Source organism: Vanessa atalanta, chromosome 6 (assembly GCF_905147765.1).
Source record: "Vanessa atalanta chromosome 6, ilVanAtal1.2, whole genome shotgun sequence".
Lineage (NCBI taxonomy): Eukaryota > Metazoa > Arthropoda > Insecta > Lepidoptera > Nymphalidae > Vanessa > Vanessa atalanta.
This window is the reverse complement of record NC_061876.1, coordinates 5,290,321-5,317,574: the sequence shown is the minus strand read 5'-3', so window position 1 is coordinate 5,317,574 and position 27,254 is coordinate 5,290,321. Positions and strand designations below refer to the sequence as shown.

Here is a 27,254-nt window from a genome sequence, read left to right as displayed (position 1 = left end):
GTTTTACCACAAGACGTTATATCGAATTTGGCAACTTGATTGAACACTTCGCTTAACAGTAGGTACAGACGCATACAACAATTTCTAAACAGTACACAATAATATATTTTTTTCTCACAATTATCAATATTGCTATTGATTTATCTCGATTTGAAGCTTATTGAAAAATTTTAAATACTACCTATTATAATATTGATTTCAAAATGTTTTATTAAATTAATTTTGTAAACGTTGCTTCCATCAGATGCTATTTTTACTAACAATAAATATTAAGGGTAGATATTCACTACGAATCAATCACATTCTACAATCTATCGAACACTCGCACATTACTTTAATTAAATTTAAATTTATATACAAATTACAGCTAAAATATCTTAACTAAACGCCTACTAAAATGTTTAATAACTCGGTTACTATTTTTAGGTATATGGCCACTGGTTTTTAATTTTTTATCTGTTATAAACAAATATAGGTAATTTTATGGTTTTATTTTTTATTTACCTTTTATTTAATGAAATAATCGTTCCGATCGTGATCATATTTATCTAAACCTCAATCATTATTCTTACTGCGAATCTAATACATTAACAGTAATTACCACAGGGTAGCGAGTACAGAGAAGTTGAAAATCATTTAAAATATTTTCGTTGAATTGATTTTTTAATTTATAAAATATGAATATATCATTGTAATTATATTTTAAAATTATATTTCGATTTTCGATTGGAATAAATTATGGTCCAAATTAAAGAAAAAACTTTTAAAATCAGTCATCATAATTTTGAAGACGGATTCAAATTGATAGGATTTTTTTTTTCATTGAACAACGCACAACTGTTCAATCATAACGTTACTCAAATAGAATATATATAAAACCTTAAAGCAACAAATTGAGCTAAAAGGCGTCTAAGAGCTTACAATTTTAATTTTCTTCTCTAACATAATACTTTTCTTCAGAGAAGTAAATTGTTCAATTTTGATTCATAACAATACTGATTCATTTACGTTTTATGAGTTCAATGTATTACACGTGTTACAAATATGACAAGTTTTATAAAAAAAGAACAAACAATTCAACTTATACTTATACCAAGTTAAATCATTTTGAAACGTAAAACAATTTTATATATCAAGAATTTACAATATTTGGTGTTGTGCGTTCCAATGCAAGCGTAGTTTTTAATATTATTATTTTTTATTCATTTGTATTTGTATATCTATGTTTATTTAATTTAAATAATTAAAACTAATTTTATTGCAAATTTGTTAAGTCGACCGGGCTGTTTAATTTAATTTATTTAATATTTAAATTTCATTTTAAAAAACGATAGACAATTTAGATGGCAATTTAAGTCTCGAACCACAGATAAAAAACCGGAACAGATAAAAACTACGCTTGCAATGTTTATCTCGATTACCGCTACTTCGACTGGATTCGCTTAGCTCGGGTTCTGCGTGACCTTGCGCAGCCGATAGCCGCCGGTGCCGCGCACGGTGTACAGCACCACGATGGCCACCGCCACCACCGACATCCCGATGGCGTTAATGACAATCGCCTCTGTTGTCATCGAAGCGTATGTCTCGCTCCTGCGTACCGCATGCCCCGGGTTAGTATAGCATTTAAAGTGTACATTTTAAGGGTACTAGAACCTCTTTAATTCATTGTCACGTAAAGAAGTTCTTAGGCAATTACATTAGTAATTATCGCAGAATGTCTTATTTATAAAAAGAGAAAAAAGTTTTATTAATAGTTATTCTAAAAAAAAATACATTTCATTATTATTAATTTTCAATAACTTATATTGATGATTTTGTTGTTAGTACTAACATTGAAAAAATAAGTATTATTTACATGCTTTATGTTAGTAGCGATACAGTTCAGCAAAGCATACACATGCTCATAAAAATTAAAAGTCGATTTGCCTTACAATATTTTATTACCACAAAATATTTTTACTTAAATAATATCAATATCAAACAATTATTTTTCATAAAAAAGAGTAAAAAATAAACTATGCCTTAGTTTATAAAAAATATATTTTTGGTCTGATGCAGACCGAATCTACCATATAATTATAAAAGCCTCCATATTTGTACATAGGTAGGTACTTTTTATCGTTAACTTAAAATGTTTAAAAACTACACTTTATTTAAAGATCTAACCATTCATTGTAAAATTATCATTTTAATATTAGATTTCGTATATTTATAACAACAAATAGCTAGAGAATATCTGGTGCGGTCGGAAATACTTGACCGATCTTCATATCGAAAATAATATATTTTTGAATATGTCACATATTAGTAAAGTAACTAACTTGATCGCATAAAAATCTTTGTACATTGTCTTTTAAAATATTATCACTGCAGATTTCTGTGTTGTAATTTATAAATAACTAATTGTACTGAATGAATAAAACATAAATTTTAATAATGTCTCCAACACTGATAAACCATATATAAAGTCAAAACTGTAGCTAAGGGAGTTTTGATACAAACATCAGATTATTTTTTAAATTTGGAAGTCTACAAATCAACAGATGCTCTCATTTCACGGGAATCTGCTTTGAATTTGTCCCTCGACACGATATACATCACGACGGCGAGTATGGCTATGATGGCAACACCAATGGCGTTGATGATCACTCCTTCGTCTGGCAGCCCGCTGTACCGTTCCGCGCTGTGGATACGTACACATACAAGCAACTAACACAACACATGCTTAATAAAAATACAAAAGACAGAAATATTCATGAAAAAACATATAAGACACATAAATAATGATTCCAACTTAAAATAGGCACTATAGGTACATGCAATTATGATGTCACATTACATTGCTTTAAAATCATATAATTCGTATAAAAATAATAACAATGGCGAGTCGATTGTCTTATAAAATACCAACGAAATGAATAACCAGTGAAAAATACCTGAGTTCTCCCACAGTTGCATTTCTGAAGTAAAATATACGATGAGTATGTTTAAAAATATATTCGTGGAAATGTACAATAATATTTTATAACTTTTATAGGGCCCTAAGGAAAAGCATGCTTTTCATATAAGTAAAAACTCCAGAATTCGTCTATTAATAACTATCTAAATATGGCGCTAAGTTTTATTTAAAACTAATCGATTTCTATCTAAACGTTGTAAGTAGTCAAAATATACGTACCCAAGGGTGAAGAGAGCTTTTTCAGTAAGCCCAGTAAGACAAGCACACACTCCGAGGACAAATGTCAGTATACCAAACGCGGCGTGAATCGGCACCAATGAAGCTCGGAAGTTCGCGGTTCCCTTGTTGCAGATCAATAGGAGCAGAAAACTGAAGAATCCGACAGCATACTGTGAATTTAAAACGAAAGTTTAACAACTCGTCTGTACCGATATGACTTTTAAACGACTTCGCGATTTTTAAACTAGATCGTACCAAAGATCAAACTTGAGATGAAAATGAGTTTTATTCCAAATAAGTTTAGTAGGAACGATGAAATGTATTCAAATAAGATGTGCGGTTCTTCTGAATTTTAAACTTTATGCTTTATGCTATATGGTTATATATTATATTTAAACCTCTCACTCTCACTCCTTACAAAAGAAAGAAGATCGATAAAAAATGTTTAAAAAGATTAAAAGATCTGGAGAGAAAAACTTTGATAAAAATCTTATATTTTGTAAACACCAGAATAAAGATTAAAATCTAATCATTACCTGAAGACCGAATAGTCCCATAGCAACGAAGCCGATCCAGCTGTGCAGCGAGTAGAAGTTGTTGATGCCCTTCTTGTTATGGAAATCGAGAACAGCAAGGAAACCAATGACTATGCAAGGGAACGCCAAAGCGTGGAATATTGCATGCAGCAGTTTCACGTAAATTCGTCTGAAGCAGCGGCAGATACGGTAGAGCAGCACCGCTAAAAATATAATTATCATAATTAATGGACGTATACAATTACGACAAACTTGCGTTCGTATGGTTACACTGGCAAAAATTAAAATAATGACACTGTCACTTTAAACAATAATTACTTGAATGGGACGAATGTTTTACGATCAACTAGAGTAAAGTAGCGTAACAAACATATACGTCATATGAAGAAAAATAAAATCAAAACTCACACATATGTCAGAATCTTGAATTTACTTGACCTCAAAAAACTAAAACAAAATACTTACAAAACCCGCTGAATGTGATGAAGCCGGCCACCATAAGCGTTGGATGAAGGTTAAATTGCTTCTCGGGGATGTCATCGGCCCAGCCATAGCCCTCTCTGTAGAAGAAGGTCCAGAAGATGGTGAGCGCTGACACACCGATCAGCAGGATGGTGGCTAAAGTGATGACTAGAGCATACTCGCACCACTCACAAGCACCACGCTCATGTTCATCCGACTCGTACGAACGGCTGCGTTGTCTAGAACAAAAAGAAAATTAATAAGTTATTGTTTTATTTACATAAATAACTTATAATAAATTTACAAGTAAATTCAAATTATGCTCTTTACATTCTCAACCACGAGAATATAAATATCAAATAATTACGATCGTTGCCATTGACATTCAAGTAACAAGTTTATTAAAAATATATTAAATACAAACTTGACTAGTTCTAAAGCTTGTTATTATAAACAAGCAAATTAATGATAATTGCTCAAATCGTTCCCAAATGTGTCAGAATTAAGGTATTTAAAAAAAACCCTATACAGTCAAAACTTAAAACAAAGCTTAAAATGTAACACCCAGACTCCGCATTTAAATTGGCACACTCATCTCCTGAATAGTGTTTGTTCGTTAACCCGGACACGAGTCAGGAGGTTTCCTGTTTGAATGGAAACAGATAACTGAAGCAGACGGCTTGAAAGGAAACCGCAATGCCATTGATACTAAGTTCCACGAGAACACTTGTACCCTGTTGTTCGTTTTACATTATTTTTTTTACACTTCACCTAACTGTTTACCTCCCATCCTTTCCATACCTTTCATCCTTATCAAACCTTAATAAATTTCTTAGATATATTAAATTAAATTAACAAATTTCAAGTAGTTTGATTAAGTTATTATGATATTATTGAAGGTCAAAATGAAATTTAATTTTAAAATATTTAAACGCGAATTTAAATATTACAAACATGTTATTAGATAATATGTTTTATGTGTTGTGTAATAAACATAAAATATCTATTATGTGTTGTATTATATTTGTCGTCCCTCTAAAGCCCACAGAGGTGTCAGATGTCATGAGATCGTCGGAGCGACACCGGATGCCCTGAGATTTCATGGGACGTTGTGGTTATATTAAGTTTTATATACAACGAGATAACGTTGTTACCAGTAAAAATAATTAAAAATTCGAAATTAGAATAATTTAAAGAATAAGCAACATTAACCGTAAATACGATGGATAGAAAAAAGAATTACAACGCCTAGTGATTGAGGAACGCTCTCTGCGCCAACCACAAATAAATAGGTTCAGGTCGAGCAAATGATGATGAGCGAATGATGACGACAAGATCGAATTTAATCTTCAATATTTCCTTTCTTTGATAAATCTATTACAGAAAATAAATAGAAAATGTCAGCTATTTTATAGATTCTTGACCGCGATTTTTTTATGGCGTATGTGACGAACGAGCAGGAAGCTCATTTTATAAAAAGTGAACCACCGCACATAGACAACTGCAACACCACATCCTTACTTGCTTACCGGCCTATAAGAAATTGGTAGAGAATTCTTGAGGTTCCCGAGTCGTTGTTTTTAACTTAATCGGAGTCTTTTATTTATATTGAAAAATATTTTACCTGCGATTTTTGAGTATACAATAAGTATTATAGAAGGCTGCGATCTACATTCCCGAATAAAATAATTAGCTATCTAAAACAAATATAATTATTAAATTATGATAGCTTAATCATAAGTCAAGTTCGAGCGTTCAATCATATTAACTTTCCAATATAAACTAGTTTAACCCGCGTTTTATTTAGATCATACAATAAATGTTCCTGTTTTACAGTTTGCAATATCTCTTTAGGAAAATTTTAGAGTTTTTTATTATAAGGATAGACATTTAATGTTTATTTATATTCGTCAGTGTAAACTTGGTTTAAAGTTACACGTTGGTACTTAATCACCTTAAACACTACTGTTAACTACAGTAATTCGGGACCACCGAGTAGGTTCCCCTCAAAATTGGTTCTACATTGAATAATAAAGGTTACATTGGGTTAACGACTTTGGACTAATTTGATTTACTTCCATTAATAACAGACTGAAGTTTCATAATTAAAACTAATATTAGATACTCACGTACGTTAAAGAAATATCGAGCTTATATCGTACTAGCTAAACCTGTGATTTTAGCCGCGCGAAATTGTACTTTAAAATTAAATTTTACCTATAACACACAAACCGTCAACATTGTACCCACTCAAGGAAAAAAGTAGCCTTGTCCTTCCCCATAACTAAAAGATCAAAGAGTGCCGACCAAATTTCATCTAAACCGGTTTAATGGTTTAGGCGCAAAGAAACAGACAGACAGACAGAGTTACTTTTGCATTTATAATACTACTAATATTATAAATATACTAATATAGATATATTAGTTTCTTAAGTATTATTTTTGTAGCTTATTAATTTTTGTTATTTAAATTGGATGTATTATATGTTAACTACTATTTGAGATGAATAGACATCGAAACAGTTGAATCAATAACCATTAAATTGGGCCATATGTGTATACCTTTCATGGAGGTTATATACCATAGACATTGACGTAACTTGCCACTAGATGGCGGTACAGCACACATACACAGACAAGACAACGTCCGCCGTTTACTTTTAATAAATATATAATTTAATAGAGAATTAATAAAATGATACTAATAGTATTTTGAAGCATATTGAACATTTAAAGTTACAAAATGTTACATTTAAACAGGCTGCTATCTGATAATATGTCGACATTCTTTTTTTTTTTGTTTTATTGAGCTGTAGGTTCCAGCTTAGTAACATTGAACCAACTCAAACGATAGGTGTTGTTAAATCTAACCTAATATTTATTAAGTCCATCCTTTAAGCACTTAGTGACATATACCACTTATGTGGTGATACGGAACCAACGCATCAGCTAAAGTATTCCAATGCAGAGTTGACTTCTGAAAGATCTACCAAGTTTCTTGCAGCATAGACCTCATCGAGCTTGAGTCAATCATTAGAATAGGCGAATCGACGCATAAGTAAAAATGATTATGATTTATAAAAGTACTTATAGATTAAGTTACTAACAATATATCTTTTTATGATTCTCTAAATGAAAGGAAACATTAAAATAATATGTAGTCATAATCTTCATGTTGCTGGTGAAAGTTTTATAGCATAAGTGTACACCGTTTAATGACAAGTAACTTTATAAATTATATAAGCTTTCCTATTAATTCTTGGTAGGTCTATGATTAGCCAATCGATTTTATATAAATGATTATCAGCACAAATACTACTGTAATAATACTTTGCCTGTTTTTCTAGATACATTTTTTCATTCTCTATAAATTGTACCCGCGTGTGGTGCAAAATAATGTACCAATATCACGATGATGAAGATTAAGAGACTATTGCACATTGGCGGTGTAAGAAATATTAACCAATATATCGCCAATGCGCCACCAACCTTGGAACTAAAATGTTATTTCCCTTGTGCCTGGCTCATTCGCCCTTCAAACTGAAACACAACAATGCTAAGTATTGCTGTTTTGTGGTGGAATATCTGAAAAGTGGGTGGTACCAATCCAGACGGACACAAAGTCCTAAAACGAATAACTTCTGGTATATTATCTGTAGCCCTACATTCGCAACCAAATTCCAACGTCATGGTTCACGTTGGTAACAACGAGTGTCAAATGGCAATTTATCTCAAGTTTTGTTTATAATCGTATTACGGAATTGCGTCGCCATGACCATGGATAAATAACGGTCCATTTGACACGGCCTAGCAAGGTGATCGAAGTCGTGATAGGTTGTTTGTGAAAGTAATGTGCTAAGGGGACAACGCAACTGAAAATTACCTATTCTATTTAAGATATTTGTCAACGCGATTGTTGTCTATGGACACAAAAAATAAAAATTTGAGTCACGTTCATATTTTTATAGCAAGATATCGAAGGAAGCATCTTTGGTATTAAAGTTATTGATAGTTTATCAAGACAACAAAGACCAAAGATGTAATGAGAACAAAAGTAAAAGACGCATCACCATACTCAGCGCTTGTATTGGAATAGACAGAAAACATTAAAGATGGAAGGTGCACGGAAAATGTTATTAAAATAATGTGCGTACCCAGTTAATTTTCTAACAAATCAAATCATCAGTCAGATTAAATACTAAAAATTGGGGTAACTTCAAAATGTAGACAAATGAAAACAGTTGGATAAGTCAAACATAAATAAAAACGTTAAATTGTAAACATACCATTGTCAAATTAAATAATAATACGCCTTATTGATTTTCTAACTTTGATTAGCAGATAATCTCTCTTAGAATGTTTCTATGACAGAAACACGTATGGCTACGATTTAAATATAATTCGTCATGCAATTTTGTAAAAATAATATCAAAATTGCAACACTTATCTGAGAGATACACAATGTCTAGTTACTTTCGCTGTCTATTTCACACTGTCGTACGTATAATTTTGATGAATTGCGTTTTAACAGTTTATACGCAATTGTATGCGGAGGAAACGCCAACTTTCAAATCTTAGTGAGATTTTCTCGTGCATAAAAAAAAAGCGGCGAAACGAGTTGTATCATCTAGCTGTTCTACTTAAACGGTTGCATTGAAGAGAGGAGAAATGTGGCGTAGGGTCTTGAGGGGCGAAGGGAGGGGGGATCGGTCAACGACCTCCCGGGCCATGGTACTCCTGGCCTACATGGGACATGCTTCACTATTGCTAGGTCCAAATATTAATTAATAAATTGACGTTAATAGTGATAGCAATAACGTATTAATTTGAACTAATAACGTATGGATTATATTGTGAACAATAAATTATACATGTTAGTAAATAATATATAACGTATGAGACGCATTTACTGAAAATAATTTAATTAAACATTAATCGTGTCTTATTCCTTTTTGGTTATTAAAGTCCATAGCATGAAGTATAACTCTTCAAAAGTTTTAAGTCGAATGCTTTCACAAATTCGAGACCAAAACCGTCAAAAGGCGTTCGTAAGATTGCATAACAATCTTAAGAAGAACCGTTAAATTAACCACATTCATTCCAAAACTTCTCAGAACTTCGCCTCTGAGAGACGGGAGTTCCCGACTGCCCGCTGTAATGACCACACAAAATGAACAAGAACCCTGCAGACGATGGCTGGATCAGTAATCAAACTCTAAAGGGCTTGTTTAAAGGTCTATTTTCATGTATTACACGCAATGATAGTGTTTCAACATTTACAATTATAGATACAATCCCGACAAATACTAATTAAATTAAAAGCTTAAAATGATAAGGGAATTTAAGAAAGTTAATATAAAACAAATGGCATTTCAGTAATATGTTGCTTGGTGTGATTATTGATATCAACAGGTCAATAACCTCTTATCATTTAAGCATTTGAAAGTAAATACATATTCTCTCTGACATTTCATAATAGTACCATAGCTTGAAACTTATGGCTAAGAATTTCTTTTTTTTTAATTCGATCAATATGGCATGGTAAGGTTGAACAATTTTATACCTTTGTCTTAAAACTTTGTCTTTGTCTAGTATATTCTAGCATCAATGCGCGGTCGTAACGGAAAGGTGAAACGGACATAGTTAAAATAAAGAAAGGATTAAAGATTTTTAGACATTTTATGAGGGAAAAAGTATGGATGACCGGTCGGTCTGTTGAAATTAACGCTTGAGTATGAGAAATAGAAAAATCTCTATCGCTGATTAATATTAGTAGCTTAAGCAATCTTTTGTTTTGAGACTTTGTATTTATTATAAAAATTAAGTATAGATAATAACAAGTTGTTTGTAAATAACGTTATTATTCTGAATAAATCATAATAAATATACTGACATAACTGTAATGTACAGAGTACAATGATTTAATGTTATTTTATCCGGAAAGAATTTTAATATTTATACAAGATTTGCATACGAGATTATAGCATAGAGTTCAGTATTTTTTTTTAATCTGTGATTATCTGTTATTAGTGTGTTGTTTTACAAGAATTAATGTAAAAGAAGAGTTTTGTTACTTTATTGCAATAGTAAAATATATGAATGATTTTTTTTTGTACTCATGTTAAGTCGTGGTAGCTAGTTTATTTTATAAGTACATAATTATTCACGCAAAACTTTGGGTGTTTGGACATTTCTTACTTATTGACACTTCCAATAAAACATGGAACAGATGATTATGATATATCGTATGTTTTTTAAATTAATCTATTGCCGCCTTTTTACTCTACTGCTCTACGCTCATTAGGATATAATATCCCTAGGAAGAGGTCGAAGCCCCGTCTTAATCCGGGGTCGGGTCGGGTTATTGTTTTTTTTTTGTTAAGTGATTCTCATTATGAGCTCAGAGTTAGAAAGTTTGTGTTATACTCCAGTGCCACAAAAAGTACGTAAATTTGTTGTTCCTGCGCCTTATCTCTCCTTAGTCATGACAGATTGCTATTCCATCGGACTATGAAAGTGCACAAAAGGTGCATTTATGTATGCGCCACATTTGTGGACTATAATATCGCAAAAAAATCATGGTAGCCCAACTTGAATATTTATTTTATACTTGTTGTTATAGCAGCTACAGAAATATATCATTGTAAAAAATTCAAGTGTCTAACTATCACGGTTCATGAGATACAGTCTGATGACCAACCGAGGGACGTACGGACAGCGGAGTCTTAGTAATAAGTACCAGTTTTACCCTTCGTTCGTGTACGGAACCTTAATAAACGACAGACACTGATCTGTGATTGAGAGAAAGAAATAACTCCGAAAGGAATTGATAATTTAATATTTAAATTTACATTATAATAGGAGGCAACACGAAGTAGATATCGCTCGTAAGGCAACGTACCTCAGAAGCCGTTTACCTCAAACACTTAACTACAATAGATCTTAAGTGCCCTCGGGAACTCGTTGTGATACGAAGAACAGTTTAATAATTTAATCCATAAACGACAATTTGCATCAAGTGACGTTTTAAGTTAATTAATAATATTGCTTATTTAAATCTGTGTTGATATAATAAGGTTTTATTTTTCTATTTTTAATCTGTTGTAATGTAAATTAAGTTCTATAAAATTAATTATTTTGTTACATTTTATTGTAATTTCTATTTATCATTACTAGGTTAATTCTAACTTAGAACTGTTGGATCGAATTAAGAAAATAAATTTAAATTCATCAAATAAGTTCCTCTGGTATCGCACTAAATTAAAAATAAATAAAACAGCGGTATATTCAAGACATTTTACAAGTTTAAAAAAAAAAAAAACAAGAAAATTTCTGTCACAATAAGCAAAGTAAATGGAGCGAGTAGTTTAATCTCTACCGCTCTGGGATTTACTTTGTATTACGCATGGCTCATCGCCAAGCGCCATTGTTATTAATTGTCCAACTGTCACAGCAATCATGTTTAAGTTTAAGTTTAAAATAATCACATAAATCGAATGATAGCATATCTGACCAATACAATGAACAAGATTACCAATTTCTCTTTAAAGTAATATCGCTGATGCAAGAAAACCTAGCTTCGAATATTTGACAGATTGTACAAATCGAATTAAAAAAAAAATTTGAAATCTTCTGTATTCTACGAATCATAAAAATCACAGATAAAAAATCAGTAGGTACCAATGTATACAGACGAATTGAGTATTATATATTTTTTAAGTCAGCTTAAAGGTCAAACGATTGGTTGTCATAATAAAAATGTATTCAACGCATATATTAAATATGCATTTTAAATGTTACTAGCACTAATAATAATATACTGCGCTACCTCAACGTGGGTTTTTAATCTTATTTAAAATATCAATTTTAATGTTGCAATCATTGGTAAGTGAAATAAGTGGTCTCATTTACGGCAATTTAGAATACTGTAAGATCCATACGTTGCTCCCTTTTCACTATAAATAGATTTAAGAAATAAGAAATATAAAATTGTACAAAAAGCCAACGTATATGTCAATATGACCAGTATTTTTGTACATACATTTTACATTTTTTTTACATTACATTAGCAGCCTGTTAATTTCTCACTGCTGGGATAAGGCCTCCTTTCCCTTTGAGGAGAAGGTTTGGAGCATATTCCACCACGCTGCTCCAAGGCGGGTTGATGGAATAAACAAATTATAATAAATAAAGAAATTAGACACATGCAGTTTTCTTCACGATGTTTTCCTTCACCGCCGAGCACGAGACGAATTATAAACACAAATTAAGCACATGAAATTCAGTGGTTGCCTGGGGATGAACCCGAAATCACCGGTTAAGATGCACGCGTTCTAACCACTGGACCATCTCGGTTCAATATAGTATATATATTCTTGTACATAACTTGTAAATACCGAGCAATTGTTTTTTTACGGACATTTCAAGGTCATAAAAACGTTATTATATAAGATATTTTTTCCGCAAACAATCAATCTCGCAATTCATTCTATACGATACGATTTAAAGAAAACAACGGCATCATTTAATTCTATTTTACTCACTTCCCCAACTTGGAGCGTCTTTTCATGTCTTTTCATGACACAAGTTTGAGAAGCGACAATAAAGGAGTACTAAACAAAAGTTTTATCTGGCTGTTTTTTTTTTTCTAAATGCGACCCATTTTCAGTACGTTGGGATGAAAATGTAAGAGCGGACAAAAGTAGGTTATAGCGAAATAATATATTTTTATATACAATTGTAAATGTACGATTACTCTAACAGTAAACTTTTTCTAGTTTAAAATTCGTTTTGTTGTCCAAGCGAATAAAACATTTTTTTAGCTTTGACTAAATTTAGTAGGCAAAGTGATTTTGATGGGTCCGCTCTGTTATGACGGGGCAGCACATAAAATAGACATATAATATATGTACTTTAATATGTTAAAATCGTTGTTTCCGAAACATGATCTTCGATTAATAATGAAAATGAAAAAAAATAGATCCGCATGTATCCGCATGTGTATTGAATACAGTTACGAAACTAGTTTTGTTCTAAATTGTCTTTTCAGACAGTTTTCAAATTGAGCCATATATTTAATACGAACGCATTAGAATAATTACATATAATTATTTGTATATTGTCATAAACATGTATACGCATAACAGATTCGCTATAAAAGCAAAGAAAGAATTAGTAACAGAAGATTCGCTATTAAAAATTAGAGATTTTTTAATAAATAAATCGTTAGTTATACAAATTACAAAACAAATGTAACTTTAATCAATGAACGTAGAACCTGTTAAATACAACTACGTATCTAATCAGGTTGAGATAAATATCTTGTTTGCAACTGAAATTTGTACATGAAAGCCGTCGCAGTGAGACGGCACGTTCCTTTTGAAGCTAGAAAGTATAACAAGTCCCTTGCGACTGCCGACGACAACTATTTACTTGAGGGACATTATATAAAAATTTCCTTGTACATCTCAAGTATGGAAATAAATTATTTACCACAAGATATAGTATTGATTTCTTTATGTCGTCTTAATATCACCTGTGAACATTTAAATTGTATAGATCTAATACTGTTTTATAAAAAAATAATAATAAGGGTAATTAAAAATATTATTTGTATGGATTTACAATTTTGGTTTACATATTTATGTAAATTATTATTGATTTTCAGTGTAAGTAAGTAGTATGTGTGTAGCCATATTTCTCCATAATAATTTTCAAACAACCCGGGCTGTATACACGGTTCGTTCTGATTAAAACTCAATAAATTTAAATTTAAAACGTAGCCTATCAATTCATCGAATACAGCTTTTCATATGAACTCTCGAGTCGTATGATTTTCCGCTTGAAAAAAATCCGTTTCATAATCACATAAACGTTGAAAAAATAAAATAAATCGTGTAACTTTACTAGAAATAAAAATAAATGGTGTAATTTTACTAAACTAAGATGATACTAAAATAACTTATAATAAAACGAGAAAACGAGACATTTTTTTAAATGTTTTAATAATCTTAGCTCGTTCCTAATAAAGACGTTAATGATACGGAAAAATATCCCAAACCATGGTCTACCGCACAAAGCGCGTCCGTTCAGCTTAATGAGGAAGTGCTCTAGAAAAACTACACTACAATTATTGTTACGTCACGTCACCATTTTGTAGAATATCTGTACTGGTTGCATAGGCGCTGAGTATTCCGCACTACGCATTTCGCAATGTTGGGTAAGAATTCTCATTATGAACACATTTACATTCAACAGTAGGTGAGTTATATGCAATTTAAATATAAAAACTTATTTGTAATAATTTATGCAACTCTATAATCCACGACGTTACGATATTTTAAAGACAATTTGTTCCATGAACTTTAATATTTTCACTCATCTAATGTTTTCATGTAATTTGCTATATATTTTTACCTAGCTGTTACCTGTGGATTTCAAAAAATTAAGAGATCATTACACACTCGAATTTACGTGATTGATAAAGAAAAAATACAGATTGTGTATAAATGAGTATTTATATATAAAAATTTGATGGACTAGGTGACCGTTTGACCGATGCAATTAAAGTTCGAATCGTGTGTATTTTTATAGGGAAGGTTTTTTATTTTACCAACATCGTTGAAACTCGCCGCGAGCTGCGCACAAACAACCTACAATTTTACCGATCAACAAGCAGGACGTCGGTCGGCCGGTTTTTGCTACTACAGTATAAAATTATTTTCGTAATTTTATATGATAAATAAAGAATCCAAGAGGATAGATACTGAATCGAATTAATTCGATAGTCTTTATAATACAAACATAAATAAAATAACCGATATATGGCCGAATTCAATTATTTAACTCGTCGATTTTTTTCCAATGATATCTATAGTACGAAACAGTGCTGTGGTATCTTCTCTTGTAAGTGACCATTCAAAACTGTAAGAGCTTACGATATAAAGTATACTCATTTAGATTTTATTTAATTCAGTTCTAATTTCACTCTTCGAAAATATTACCTTGTACTTTTAGGTGGAAGAAGCTAAGCTTTTTCCTCATAAAAATGATCGGTTAACCTTTTCTGTCTGGCAATTATATGATATTTATTTTATTTTAAGAAGAAGTTTTAGCATATTGCTCTTTGGTGGGTATTATATATTATTTTTCATTCAAGAATCAAATAAGAATACTGTCTTTCGATTAAAGGGGAGCGGGAGCCAGTAATTACAGTCGCAAAGGACATAACAACTGAGATCCCGTTGTTGACAGTGCATTGAAGAATAAATCGCTTCTTACGATGTTTATATCTATGGGCGCAGGTAACCACAGATAACACAATAAATCGATCCGAAATAAAAAAATACAACCAGCGACGAATGCATTATACGCAACAGTAAAATAAACTCAATGCATTAAATATTATTTACCTATTTTGTAAGCAGTCTACATACCTATTGTAGAATTTTGTCACATAGACTATGCATATTCATTCTAGTCACGTATAAAGGTGTACACATACAATATTCAATTTGTGGGACACGTTGTTTATAGCCATCAGAAACATTCAACAGATCATCAAGGAATTCCCTAAATTAAAACAAGTAATGTACATATACGAAAGTTTGTTTAAACGCTAAGTAAAGTTTAACCTGGAATATTCCATATCATATTACCATAAGATACTTTTTTAATTGTTTCGATTATAAAAAACTAAAATAGAAATAAGCTGTAAAAAATTTAATTGATTTAAAAACAATCATATCATGTTCGGATATTCTTTTGAAATATAGAATGTATTCTTTTTTTAATCTGTCGCAAAAGTAATGACTCTATAATCTATGGTATAACATATACAAATAATAAGAGAATTTATGTTAGCCAACCAGCATCAAATTAAAAATCACACTATCCAATATTTATGTGTACAGTCGAAACGACAGTTATATAATGACACCGATAGCTGAGCCCCTATAAGCCCAATAATAAGCTTCATTGATCTTTTGACCCTTGCAATTGGATTTAACGAGTCGTCGCTGATTGCAAAAACGATGACAAAGAACATAATTCCAAAAGAATTATCCTGTGTTACGTAAAATCAAATGACACAAAGCGTATTTTATCCTAATATAATAAATTCATGAGAGAGTTTGTTTTATTTATTTGTTTGTTACGCTTACACGTCTCAACTTCACAACGGATCATCATGAAATTTTGCAGACACGTTGTCGGGGGTTATTTACCCCGCCCACCGTGTACGGTGTAGCCGCGGACGGTAACTAGTTATAATCATAGTATCAGGGGTTATAATGATTATAGTAATACACTAAAGATCATATATCTACTGTTTGTTTTTGTGAAGGCGCTAATCTCGGATAAAATATACTTTTTAAACTATAAATACTGAACATAGCATTATAAGCTATAATTATTCACACTCAATTCTCATAATGCAGCAAATTAATTAACCAAATTACCCTACAAAGTGCCCTAGCGGTATGTCGTGCATCCGTTAATAGAGCTCGTGGTAGCGTTAAATTAAATGAGCTGCCAATGTGACAAAGGTTTCGTCCCACGCTTGCAGTATAATAATCCTTTTTCGACACCGGTCGTAGAATACGCTACAAAATATATATGTATATGTATTATGAATGTTATAGGTTATATCTTGTTCCTAAATATCTAATAAACAAATGTAATAATTATGTAATTCCGAGTAAATATCAAAACGAAAACAGATCTTCGGTTCATTTTTGTTATAGCAATTAAGCGAGTGTATAGAATATCCAAAAATTGTAGTTACAACCCTGGATTTGAAATCTAAACAATTACAACTATATATTCACATACTAGATTTGTGTTTGTAATTTAGGTATTTCTCGGCTGTGATGGGAACTATACTATCGAAACCACACGTGTAGTTTAGAATGTAATTCTATCACTAGTACTATATCAAACCATCAGAAACTCAGAAACTTAAACCTAACAGGAGAAAAGGTTTTGACTCATTTACGTGCTATTAGTTTGTATCACGTAGTGATTGTGCACTCTGTATAAATTTACAATGAGGCAATTTTCATCAGACGAAACCAGTGTTTGATTTTCACCTTTACACAGTCATGACACGTAACACAGATACAAAATAAAAGTTTCATTCGTAAATATAATAAAAAATATATATATTGTAGTTGTTAACAAAAACGTTAAATAGAAAAAAGAAAACTTTCATTTCAATCCAAAAATATATAATAATTCACGGATTCGCTGATGTGAGCATACATACGTTAAATTAAATGGATCGACGCTAGTCAGACGATTTAATTTTAATATTCGTCGCTACAATATACCCGAAGTTCCAGAATACATTTTTTTTATAAAAAAATACTGTTCTCGATATTTCCAATTCATAAATTTAAAGTTTATGACATAATTCGTTATATCTTACAGTTTTATTCATTGTGATACATACATATCTAGAGGGGAATTATTATTCACTGATTTTTGTGCAGGATTTATAAATTTCTGATATGATGATAGCTTCACTACGATTGACGACTGAAAACTTACCTGAAAAAAGTTTTATTTTCATTTTTTATAGTTTTACTGTGTCTTTTTCTATTTGCAATTTACCTAACAGTTAAGGTTGTGTGTCCATCTGAGCGATCGCGGTGACACCGTTCTCAACGAAGAATAACCCGGTCGAGAATTGCCGGTGATACGTATGTATAATGTTGAATATATAATGTTTCAGTGTATGTGTAAACACAGGTGCATCGACTCACTCATATTATCCGATAGGACGACAGTTTGACCAACGGCTTTACATGCTTTCCGAGCACGGAAGTGATACTTACAGCCAGCTCACAAATTTCAGGCTCGTACTGAGGATATATTGACGGTAAAACTAATCTTATTCGACTCGTTTTGAAGTATCACGACGTCACGATCTGCAGCCTTACAAACTACTATATACAAATACTTATACAAAAATATATTAATCAAAATAATGATTAAAATCAAACTTGAAACTTTCACATCACTAGCTGTATATCGCATCGAGATAGAATTTTTTTTTTTTACTTTTTAATTTGTCAGTCTGCAATAGTTCTTCCAGCCAGTAATATCCTCCATACCGTCAATTAAAATTTCCATTTTTTTTAAATCGGCGTACCAATTGCCGTGGGATCCGCTTCGGCGATTAGGTATGAATTGTGCAAAGGTCGCGAGGTCAATGGAAGGATAGATGAATTAACAGATTCATGGTCAAATTCTTTTGTATTACAATCAAAACAAATGTGTACATGTGTGTCGATGTGATCAATGTTGAATATGAATTTAATATCGATATAAAAAAAAAGATTTATCTCGTTTTTTTAGGTGATTGGGTGGAATATCTTTAATGGATTTTATTTATCGACATGTTAAACGCAGGCAATTTATTTTAATATTATTACATATCTATTCCGAAGATATATATAATACTAAGTAAAGTACATTACTAAGTATATATATATTATAAAGTAACTAAATAATCTACACATTTATTTATATATGTATTTTTTTTAATTTTGTTACAACCTGCATTTCAATTATCGTTTATCAGTTGACAGGTCCAATTTATTTCCGATCCCAATTAATTCTGAGTTTGTAGTGTAGCGGGAAATCATTAGAAACGTGAGAAATTAATTGCCTATTTGTGGCGATCGTAATTTTAGTTAATAAACTACAACTGTCCAGTCATTCAAATACACCTTGTAAGGTATATTTGGTTTAACTTAGAAATGATTTAATTAAAATTTACTATTGTGACTAATTTTCAATCATTGTTGACTTCATTGAACTTAAATTTGGCATTGGATAATTTTATGTCTCTCAATTGGCAATCGTACAAAACATTGTACAACAGCAGTACTCTGTATTGTTGTGTTCCGGTTTGAAGGCTGAGTGAGCCAGTGTAACTACAGGCACAAGGAACATAACATCTTAGTTCCCAAGGTTGGCGCATTGGTGATGTAAGGAATGGTTAATATTTCTTGCAAAGCTATTGTCTATGGACGGTGGTAACCAATTAAGATCAGGTGGCCCATATGTTCGTCCGTCTACCGATATCATAAAAAAAACGTATTTAAGATATTACATTTTTTTTTCTTTTGATTAGGTAGTGCAACAACCTGTAAATGTTCTAGTACAGGGAAACAGTGACGAGATTATCCCTTCACGTTTCTGTGATGGTTTACTGGAGACACAAGTTGTAGAATTTTATCCACCACGAAAGAATCCTTACAATATTCGTCATCTCCGCTTTAAACCCGTAATCATCGGATTTAACTAATACTTTTTTTAAATGAACTGCACTTTCTCGTTTCTAAAATAATTTTATTTAAAAGAATAGATAACTTATTTTATTGAATAATAATAAATAACTTCCATATGCGGTTGCAATAAAAATTATTCACGGTAAGAATATTGAAATCTCATGACCGCGTTACCATCGCGTCCGTTGACTAGTGCCAAGTCAGATGTGCCGAATAAATGGTAAAAGTGGACCACGTACGTACATACATAAACTATGTTAATTTACATTGCATTACGGCCTTTACGCATGTCGCTTTAAAGGTTAGAAGGTACTAAGACACGTGAGACCCACTACTTCTTAACGGGACATTGTTTATCAATGTACTTCGATGGCTCACGGTCAAAGTCACCTTTCTGTAATGTAATTCATGGAACATTTTCCGCGTGAATTGAACTGTGTTCTGTTTCCTTGTTAGCGTAATGCTTTATACAGCCAACACTTCGAATAAGTTCATACCCTAAGAATATGAATTGGTTACTTTGAACACGCTTATCCCAAGATCTATTTATTAAGGCGATTTAAAAAAAAAAATTTGACCTTTCATCGTTAGTAGAATTGATTTCATGACGAGCTTTAAAAAATAATTTATTATTTTATAAGCGTATGTTATTATAAAGTAATCACTAATTATATATTGTATTATATTTATGTTATGTGTTGTTTGTACAAATTCATCATCATCATCAGCCCACATTCGGCCACTGCTGGACATAGGGCTCTCCAAATGCACGGCACTGTGGTCTTTCTTCGAAAGTCTTTCTTTCTTGTACAAATTATCATTTTTAATTTATTTTATTGTGTATATCTTGACGATCTGCTTAGTCTGGCCTAAGATTAAAAATGTTTTATTTGCGGTTAAAAATAATAATCCATAGATATAAAAAAAAAATATAACGAAGCTCGTTATCGTTTAAAATGACAGTGAAATTTTGACTAATAATGCCTTTTTTTAAAAACGAAATGTGTGAATCAAATGACAGGTTAGGCAGGAATGACGGATAAGGTAACAAATAATCTTATATTAACCTAATTGGAAACTAAAAGATATTGAAACGACAGTTAACATAAATTAATTAATTATTCAAACTCGATTGAACCGGTTTTCGAAATGGCGAAATTATCACTAGCGTTCCTAATTCATTGGTTCTGCAATATATTCTGCGTGAATTGGAACTTTGATGATAAGCATACTAATCGTATGTATGCAATTTATCTATACACTTAATTCAATACATATTTGTAGGTATACATACATTTAAAAAGAGAGGGAGAGCCGTAAAATAGAAAATGATTTTTGCAAAATAATACTGTTTTGATTATACAATCTGCAATTATAGTTTTAAACAGTGAGAAATCTTTAAAGAAGGCATAAAGCCGTCCTGCGTTTAATCTCTCACTGTGGTGTAGGGTGCGTGCAAACCTTTTGCACTGATTTGTCGGCACAGCAAAATTCTACAAGGAGGATATTTATTTATAAACAAACTTACATAGGACTATAAAAGGCAGTCAAAGACGACTCCTAAAGGTGTGTAGGTTGTTTACGAATCTCTAGCACTATGTTAAATGGACAACAAAATAAAATACCGTTTTAAATTTCGTTAACAATTACCTATGTATCTATAATGGCTATTTTATTTTATTATTTTAAAATGATTTCGTAACTATAAGAATTATATAAGATTTTTTTTCATAAGCCAACTTCTTCCGCATCACTAAGCTTTCAAATCTTTGACTTAAAGAGACAGTCAAATCATTATTACAATTGTTAAGTCATTTCAAGAGTTACAAAACAACTGGTCAAACTTCTTGTACATAACGGTAAATTATCATACAAGACGAACAAGACATTCTTATTTAAAACGTTCGCTAAACGCAAACTGATTTCGATAAAGAATTTTATTCCTGACCACAAATGCCCAACAAAATACCTATTTTTTAACAAGTTTTACTTGGAAATTGGATAAAAAATATATGTTAACAATTTTTCAGAAAGTCAACCAATTGAGCAGTAGTCAAAATTTTAGACCACAATCATTATAGAAATTATGAGGATTACGTATTATATAAATTTGCATATTTGAAACATTTTTTATTTTTTTATTTTCACAATAACATGAAGTGTTCGTCAATATGTACCATACAAAAAAAAAAAAAAGAAAACGGTTGTCAAACAAAGGTGACAAAGGAACTTTCTTGTCTTTATCCATTCATACATAGGTAACCATGATTCCCGATATTTGTTGAAGACTTTTCTAATAATTTTTAACAGACGAGCTGTCCGAGTTGTTATATTATATTTATAATTTAATTATATTGTTTTAATGTAATTAAATTATGTGCATTTTATTCCCAGGCAGCATCACAAGCTAAATTTTAAGATACTCTTTACAACTTAATTTTGTCACCAACGTATATTGAAACACGAAAATTGCCGTCAAGAAATAAAAAATCAGGTTAACGTTTCACAACGTCGTCCCTTAACATAATAAACATTAATCAAACATTCCAGGGAAGTTTTTCTCGGAAAGGAAAAAGGAGCGCCGGCTAAAATATTCCGTTTCTAATATTGCGAATGGAAAACAAAAACCTCAAAATATTTTAGAAATTCAGAAGGATATAACTAAGATTATTTAATTATGAATGAAGTTTATATTCTAAATATATAATATTATGAATTGTATCAAAATTAAATTAAGCCTGTAATCTCGAACGTACCGTTCAATCTCTATCGTGTCTTCTCCATCGCACGTGACATTGGCGAAATAATCTGTGCCCTCTCGGCATAAATAAAAGCCAAAATTTTGAACACTATTATATTATTATAATAATTATGATTTTATTTAATTATTTTTCTCTAACAAAAATCTGCTATAATATGATTAATTTATGTTAATTTTAACAAAGTATGTGCCATCAAATACGCTTATACAATAAAATATTAACATAAATATGATTAAAGACTTAAATGGATACATACAGCGGAAATAAAAGTGTATAATGCTGGCAACATTTCCCCGTTGAATTGCAATTTCGATTCTCTGAGCGAAAAAATACCCGTTAAATTATGTTGGGATATTTTTTAAAAATGCTTCAAATTATTTTATCTTTATGCATATTAAAAAATATATATTAATCTTTCGAATTCAATCTACTTTTAACGATAACTTAACACGTCTTTGTGTGTCAATCAATTTAAGAGCATCCATTCTTACGATACGGTAAACACTTTACCAAGATGCGATAAATATCTTTAAGACAAGCTACTAATGATACTGTCCAAGGTTGTGTATTTCAACGCTGTTTAATGTCAACACGCACACAATTTAAATCAAATATTCTAGAAGCTTAAATAATACATTATAGGATATATTTTGTTTACAAAATAAAGAACAACAATGAAGGTACTCTTACCCGCAGATTGAAAAGTTTTCCGTATCTCTTACTTTCACGTTCGGAATCTTCCGAAACAATGTAACGGACTTACTGATTAGCGAGTTGTCGAAAATTCCTACCGACAAACGAAATTGCTAAGTCGCTGTTGGGATTATAGCATTCGAACGATTTTATTTCTTATGGTACTAAATATAAGGTTAAGTTTTTATTACTATCTACTATATATGAAATAGACCAATTTGTCTTACAAATGAAATCAATGTATACAGAAACGCATTCTCAAATTATATCGCCTAGCACGTGTTATGAGCGACTTAGATAAAAAATTCAGGGCACGCTTAGAAATTGACGACAAGAACTAGAATTAAATATACTTAAATATTTAAATTGGGTGACTTGTTTATGACTTTGTAAGGAAATATTAAATATCAAATAAAGTAGTTTCGTTATATGTATTAAATCGTTCTAAGGCTTTATTCAACATATTCACCGACAAACAGCAATCTGGTTACTACCGGCTTGAAAGATGAGTGAGCCAATGTAACAACAGGCACAGGATATTACATGTTAGTTTGTACATGTGGCGCATTAGTGTCATAAAGAATGCTTAATACAGAGCAACCTCGATATAACAAATCGGAAGGGAACAAGTAAATATTCGTTATATCAAGTAATTCGTTAAATTGAGGTTTGTTTTGTTGAGGCTAGGTTGGTCTAAAATTCGTTATAAAGATGTAAAAAAACAGTTTTATTCATCTCAACATTACGTACTTATCTTGTTACAACTTCTACTAATAAATTATAACACATTTTTGTCAAATTACTGTATATATTTTCTATTTGAAAACAGTTAGGTAGGTAACAAAAGTTTTTGGTGGCGACTTTAAGGTTTTGGGTTGACAAATTTGAGGTATTTATACCTACTTTTTCTTAATAGTTGAAAATTTGTTATAAAGAGGTTACTCGCAAAAAATGTTCGTAATGTAAAGTGTTATTTTACATTGACTCTTATAGACGATTCAAGGGGATTACGAAGAATTTGTTAAATCAAGGAATTCGGTATATTGAGGTACGTTATATTAAGGTTACACTTTACTACAAATGGCGGTATACCTTATTTGTAGGATATTAGCTTAATTTATTAAAAGTAATGATTATGCTTGATATTCGTAACAGCTGACGTGCCAAGTACTCTTTAAAGAATAAAAAATATCATAGCTTTTGCAACATTCAAACCGGAACATACCAACATCTATGTACATATATAACAATATTGCAATTTGGTAGGAGCATAATTAGAGAGCGAATCGTACCACCATAAATAAAAACAAGATATACCTCCATCAATTTTATTATCTATTAAATGCATAGATCAATTGAAATTAAAGTTACTGTTACACATGCCATTTCAGGGATTTAACAAAATGCATTCGACTATTATTTATCGAACGATTTCAAACTTCGCTTCCATCTAAATTATTCAATTGAATACGTCATATACAATCACGTGATAAATGGAATATATACGTCAGTTACATACTTTTAAACATTTCTGTAAGAAAACGTTTTTACAATGGAAACTGGGTTCAAAACTTATGTAATTATGCAATCAATCAAATCTGTCGTGATTTTTTAACGATAAGATAACACAAGGACGGTGTTATATAAACTGTTTCCATCAGATGCGGTGATAAGCATTATTTGTGATGACAACGATAACACTGCGGCCTTGTCTATAGTTTAAGGTAATTGTTTGTGCAAGCCTAAGGTGTTAAAAGTATTTGTTTTATTTTTTAGGTTTTACCTTACCGTGTGATAACAGATACGGAATGTGGTATAAGGCCGTTTTGGTACATTTTATATTATTTAAAGCTTATAAGATAATTATTTTTTTCAATGTTTTAAAATAAAAATCGTAATAATCGCATAAAATGAAATCGTTGACTTAATCATTTCGAATTCCGAATATTAATTTAATGACATTCAAAAATCTAATAAATAAGAAAAAACGCTTACTAAACCAAGCCAGTACGAATAAAAGATTATTTATATACTGTAATAGAGCTTTGTTCAAGCCATTCTGGGTAAATACCACACATAGATATTCTACATCAAACAGAAATACCTACTTCGTATTGTTGTGTTCTGGTTTGTAGAATAAATCAGTATAACTATAGGCACAAGAAACATAACATCTTATTTCCCAAGGTTGGTTGAGCATTGGCGATGTAAATAATTGTTAATATTTATAACAGCGCCAATGTCTATCGGTGGTGGTGACCACTTACCATCAGGTGGTCTATTAGATCGTCCGTTGACCTCTATCTATATGTGAAAAATCCTTTACTAATCTAGTATAGTGTCTGCTTAAACATAGTACTACATTGAAACAAGCAAGACTTTGCAGACCAGCAAATTACATGTTGTCTGAGAGCATTTATTACACAAATTACATCACTTATACAAACGTGGTAATAAAGATCGTGTCATTGACCGATGTAAGTATCACTTATTTACTTTCTTCTTGGCCACAGGTGTTAAATTTCCTTTAAGTTTACAAGTTGCAGTAATTGTGCATGTTAAGCTGCGTCTCCACAATATTAACTTTCTAAAGAATTGCAATTAATAAGCACGGAGAATCTAGATAGCCCAGTGATTGGAACACGCGAGCTTAAGCTTAAGGTTGCGGGCTTAACCAGACAAGCACGCCTCAATTTTCACGTGCTTGATTTGTGTTTATAATTCATATTATATTCGGTTGTAAAGGAAAACATCCCGTGCGTAACAGTAAACGTCGAGAGAAAACCTGTATTTTTCGGAGGATATTCCGTCACAATATCAAGATGGAATAAAATGCAATCCTTTATATATACATTAGATGATAACTTAAATTAACAATGGAATAATTAAATTCTTCATGGTTTCATGATTCTGAGAATGAGTCTTCATGATATTGTTCGCATAAATGTGTTAAACAATGACAAAAAGCAAAATAAAAATAATGCGTCAACTGCCTTTCAATTATTATTAACAATAAAAATATAATTGATTAATGTAGCAGTGTTAATTATAAGATCACTTGCAACACGTGTGATAGTTTAATGGAAAACAACAAGAGTTATTGTGATTATTTTATAAATAATCAACATTAAACATACACAGAGACATTCCTGACATATCTCGAGTTCCTTCAGCGTAATATCAATTGAAATTAATTAGCAATTTACTCAATACACACGTTCCATCCTACACGTAGATTACACACGGTTTTAAGTAGGAGTATTGTCGATTTGGAAGTGTGTCAATGGAACAGGAGTACGATCCGAGCTTAACGCTCAGCGAACACTTTCAAATGATTTATTCATATCCACGTAACACACATGTGAACACGTGAAGATATCTGTTATTTACGCGACATGAAAATTGAAATGATATAACGCTAACAAACGGTTGACGTTATGTTTCTTTTTGGAACAAGAGCAGCTACTGAGTCTCTGGCTGATTTGCCGTTTACCTACATTACAAATCGGTGGTAACTCTACATTCAATTTAATTCTGTAACATGACGACTCATAGATGGTTTTGAGGGAGTGCTTTATTCCAAAATATTATAGTTTTTACTAAAATTTATGAAACTATAGTTTTGCATGTATTTTATTATATGATTGTATTATTACATTGTTATATATATATATATATATATATATATATATATATATATATATATATATATATATATATATACCTTGAATAAATAAATAAATACGGTTTTTCAAATAATGAACTTGGGGATATTTCATATTATTATTATCGATGTAGAGTACGTATCTTCTAAATGTTCTTACCGTTTTATAATACATGTTTACGCGGTAATATATCAATAAATTAAAAAAAAAAACATCAATTGTGGTAAATTTTGTACTGTGATTGAAAAGGTACCGCTATAGCCTGGGAACACGAAAAGAAAAATATAATATGTTTATAAATTTTAAAACCTCACGCGCCAAGCGAACGTGACTTCCGTCCTTAGAAAATTACGTTAAGTTGATAACTTATACAATTTATCAATGTACCTGCAAAGGCCGCGGAATATCTTAAGAAGGTTTGCAACTCATTCCTCTATTCTACTGAGGATTGGCAGAATTTCATGTCATAAAAATGCATGGATTATCCTGACGCCGTTTTATTTCACCGCAAAGCTTGATATGGATGGATGAAATGGTGCTCGGGATTACGACCGCGTTTTTCATTCAAGATGTACGTATTCCTACACAAAGTATGTTGGAAACCATCTCAATATATCTTTTAAAATGATAAAATTTATAAGTGGGTTAATTTAACTGTAATG

The 27,254-nt window shown here is 31.3% G+C and overlaps 1 protein-coding gene across 5 annotated transcripts in view; it reads right to left on the bottom strand.

Moving 5' to 3' along the window:
• Positions 1–487: 487 nt before the first annotated feature.
• The window catches only part of LOC125064581 (plasma membrane ascorbate-dependent reductase CYBRD1-like), a 59,804-nt gene continuing 33,037 nt past the window's right edge, over positions 488–27,254 (bottom strand). For 2 of the 5 annotated variants that reach the window (XM_047671699.1, XM_047671697.1), the window contains exons 2-5: positions 4,180–4,415; positions 3,715–3,917; positions 3,179–3,348; positions 1,838–2,683 (exon numbers count right to left, since the gene is read on the bottom strand). In XM_047671699.1, the coding sequence (XP_047527655.1) occupies positions 2,530–2,683; positions 3,179–3,348; positions 3,715–3,917; positions 4,180–4,415 (763 nt within the window). In that variant the 3' untranslated portion in view covers positions 1,838–2,529. Of the gene's footprint in view, positions 1,591–1,831; positions 2,684–3,178; positions 3,349–3,714; positions 3,918–4,179; positions 4,416–27,254 lie in introns of those variants that run through there. The other 3 variants (XM_047671696.1, XM_047671695.1, XM_047671698.1) reach the window with 3 other exon arrangements.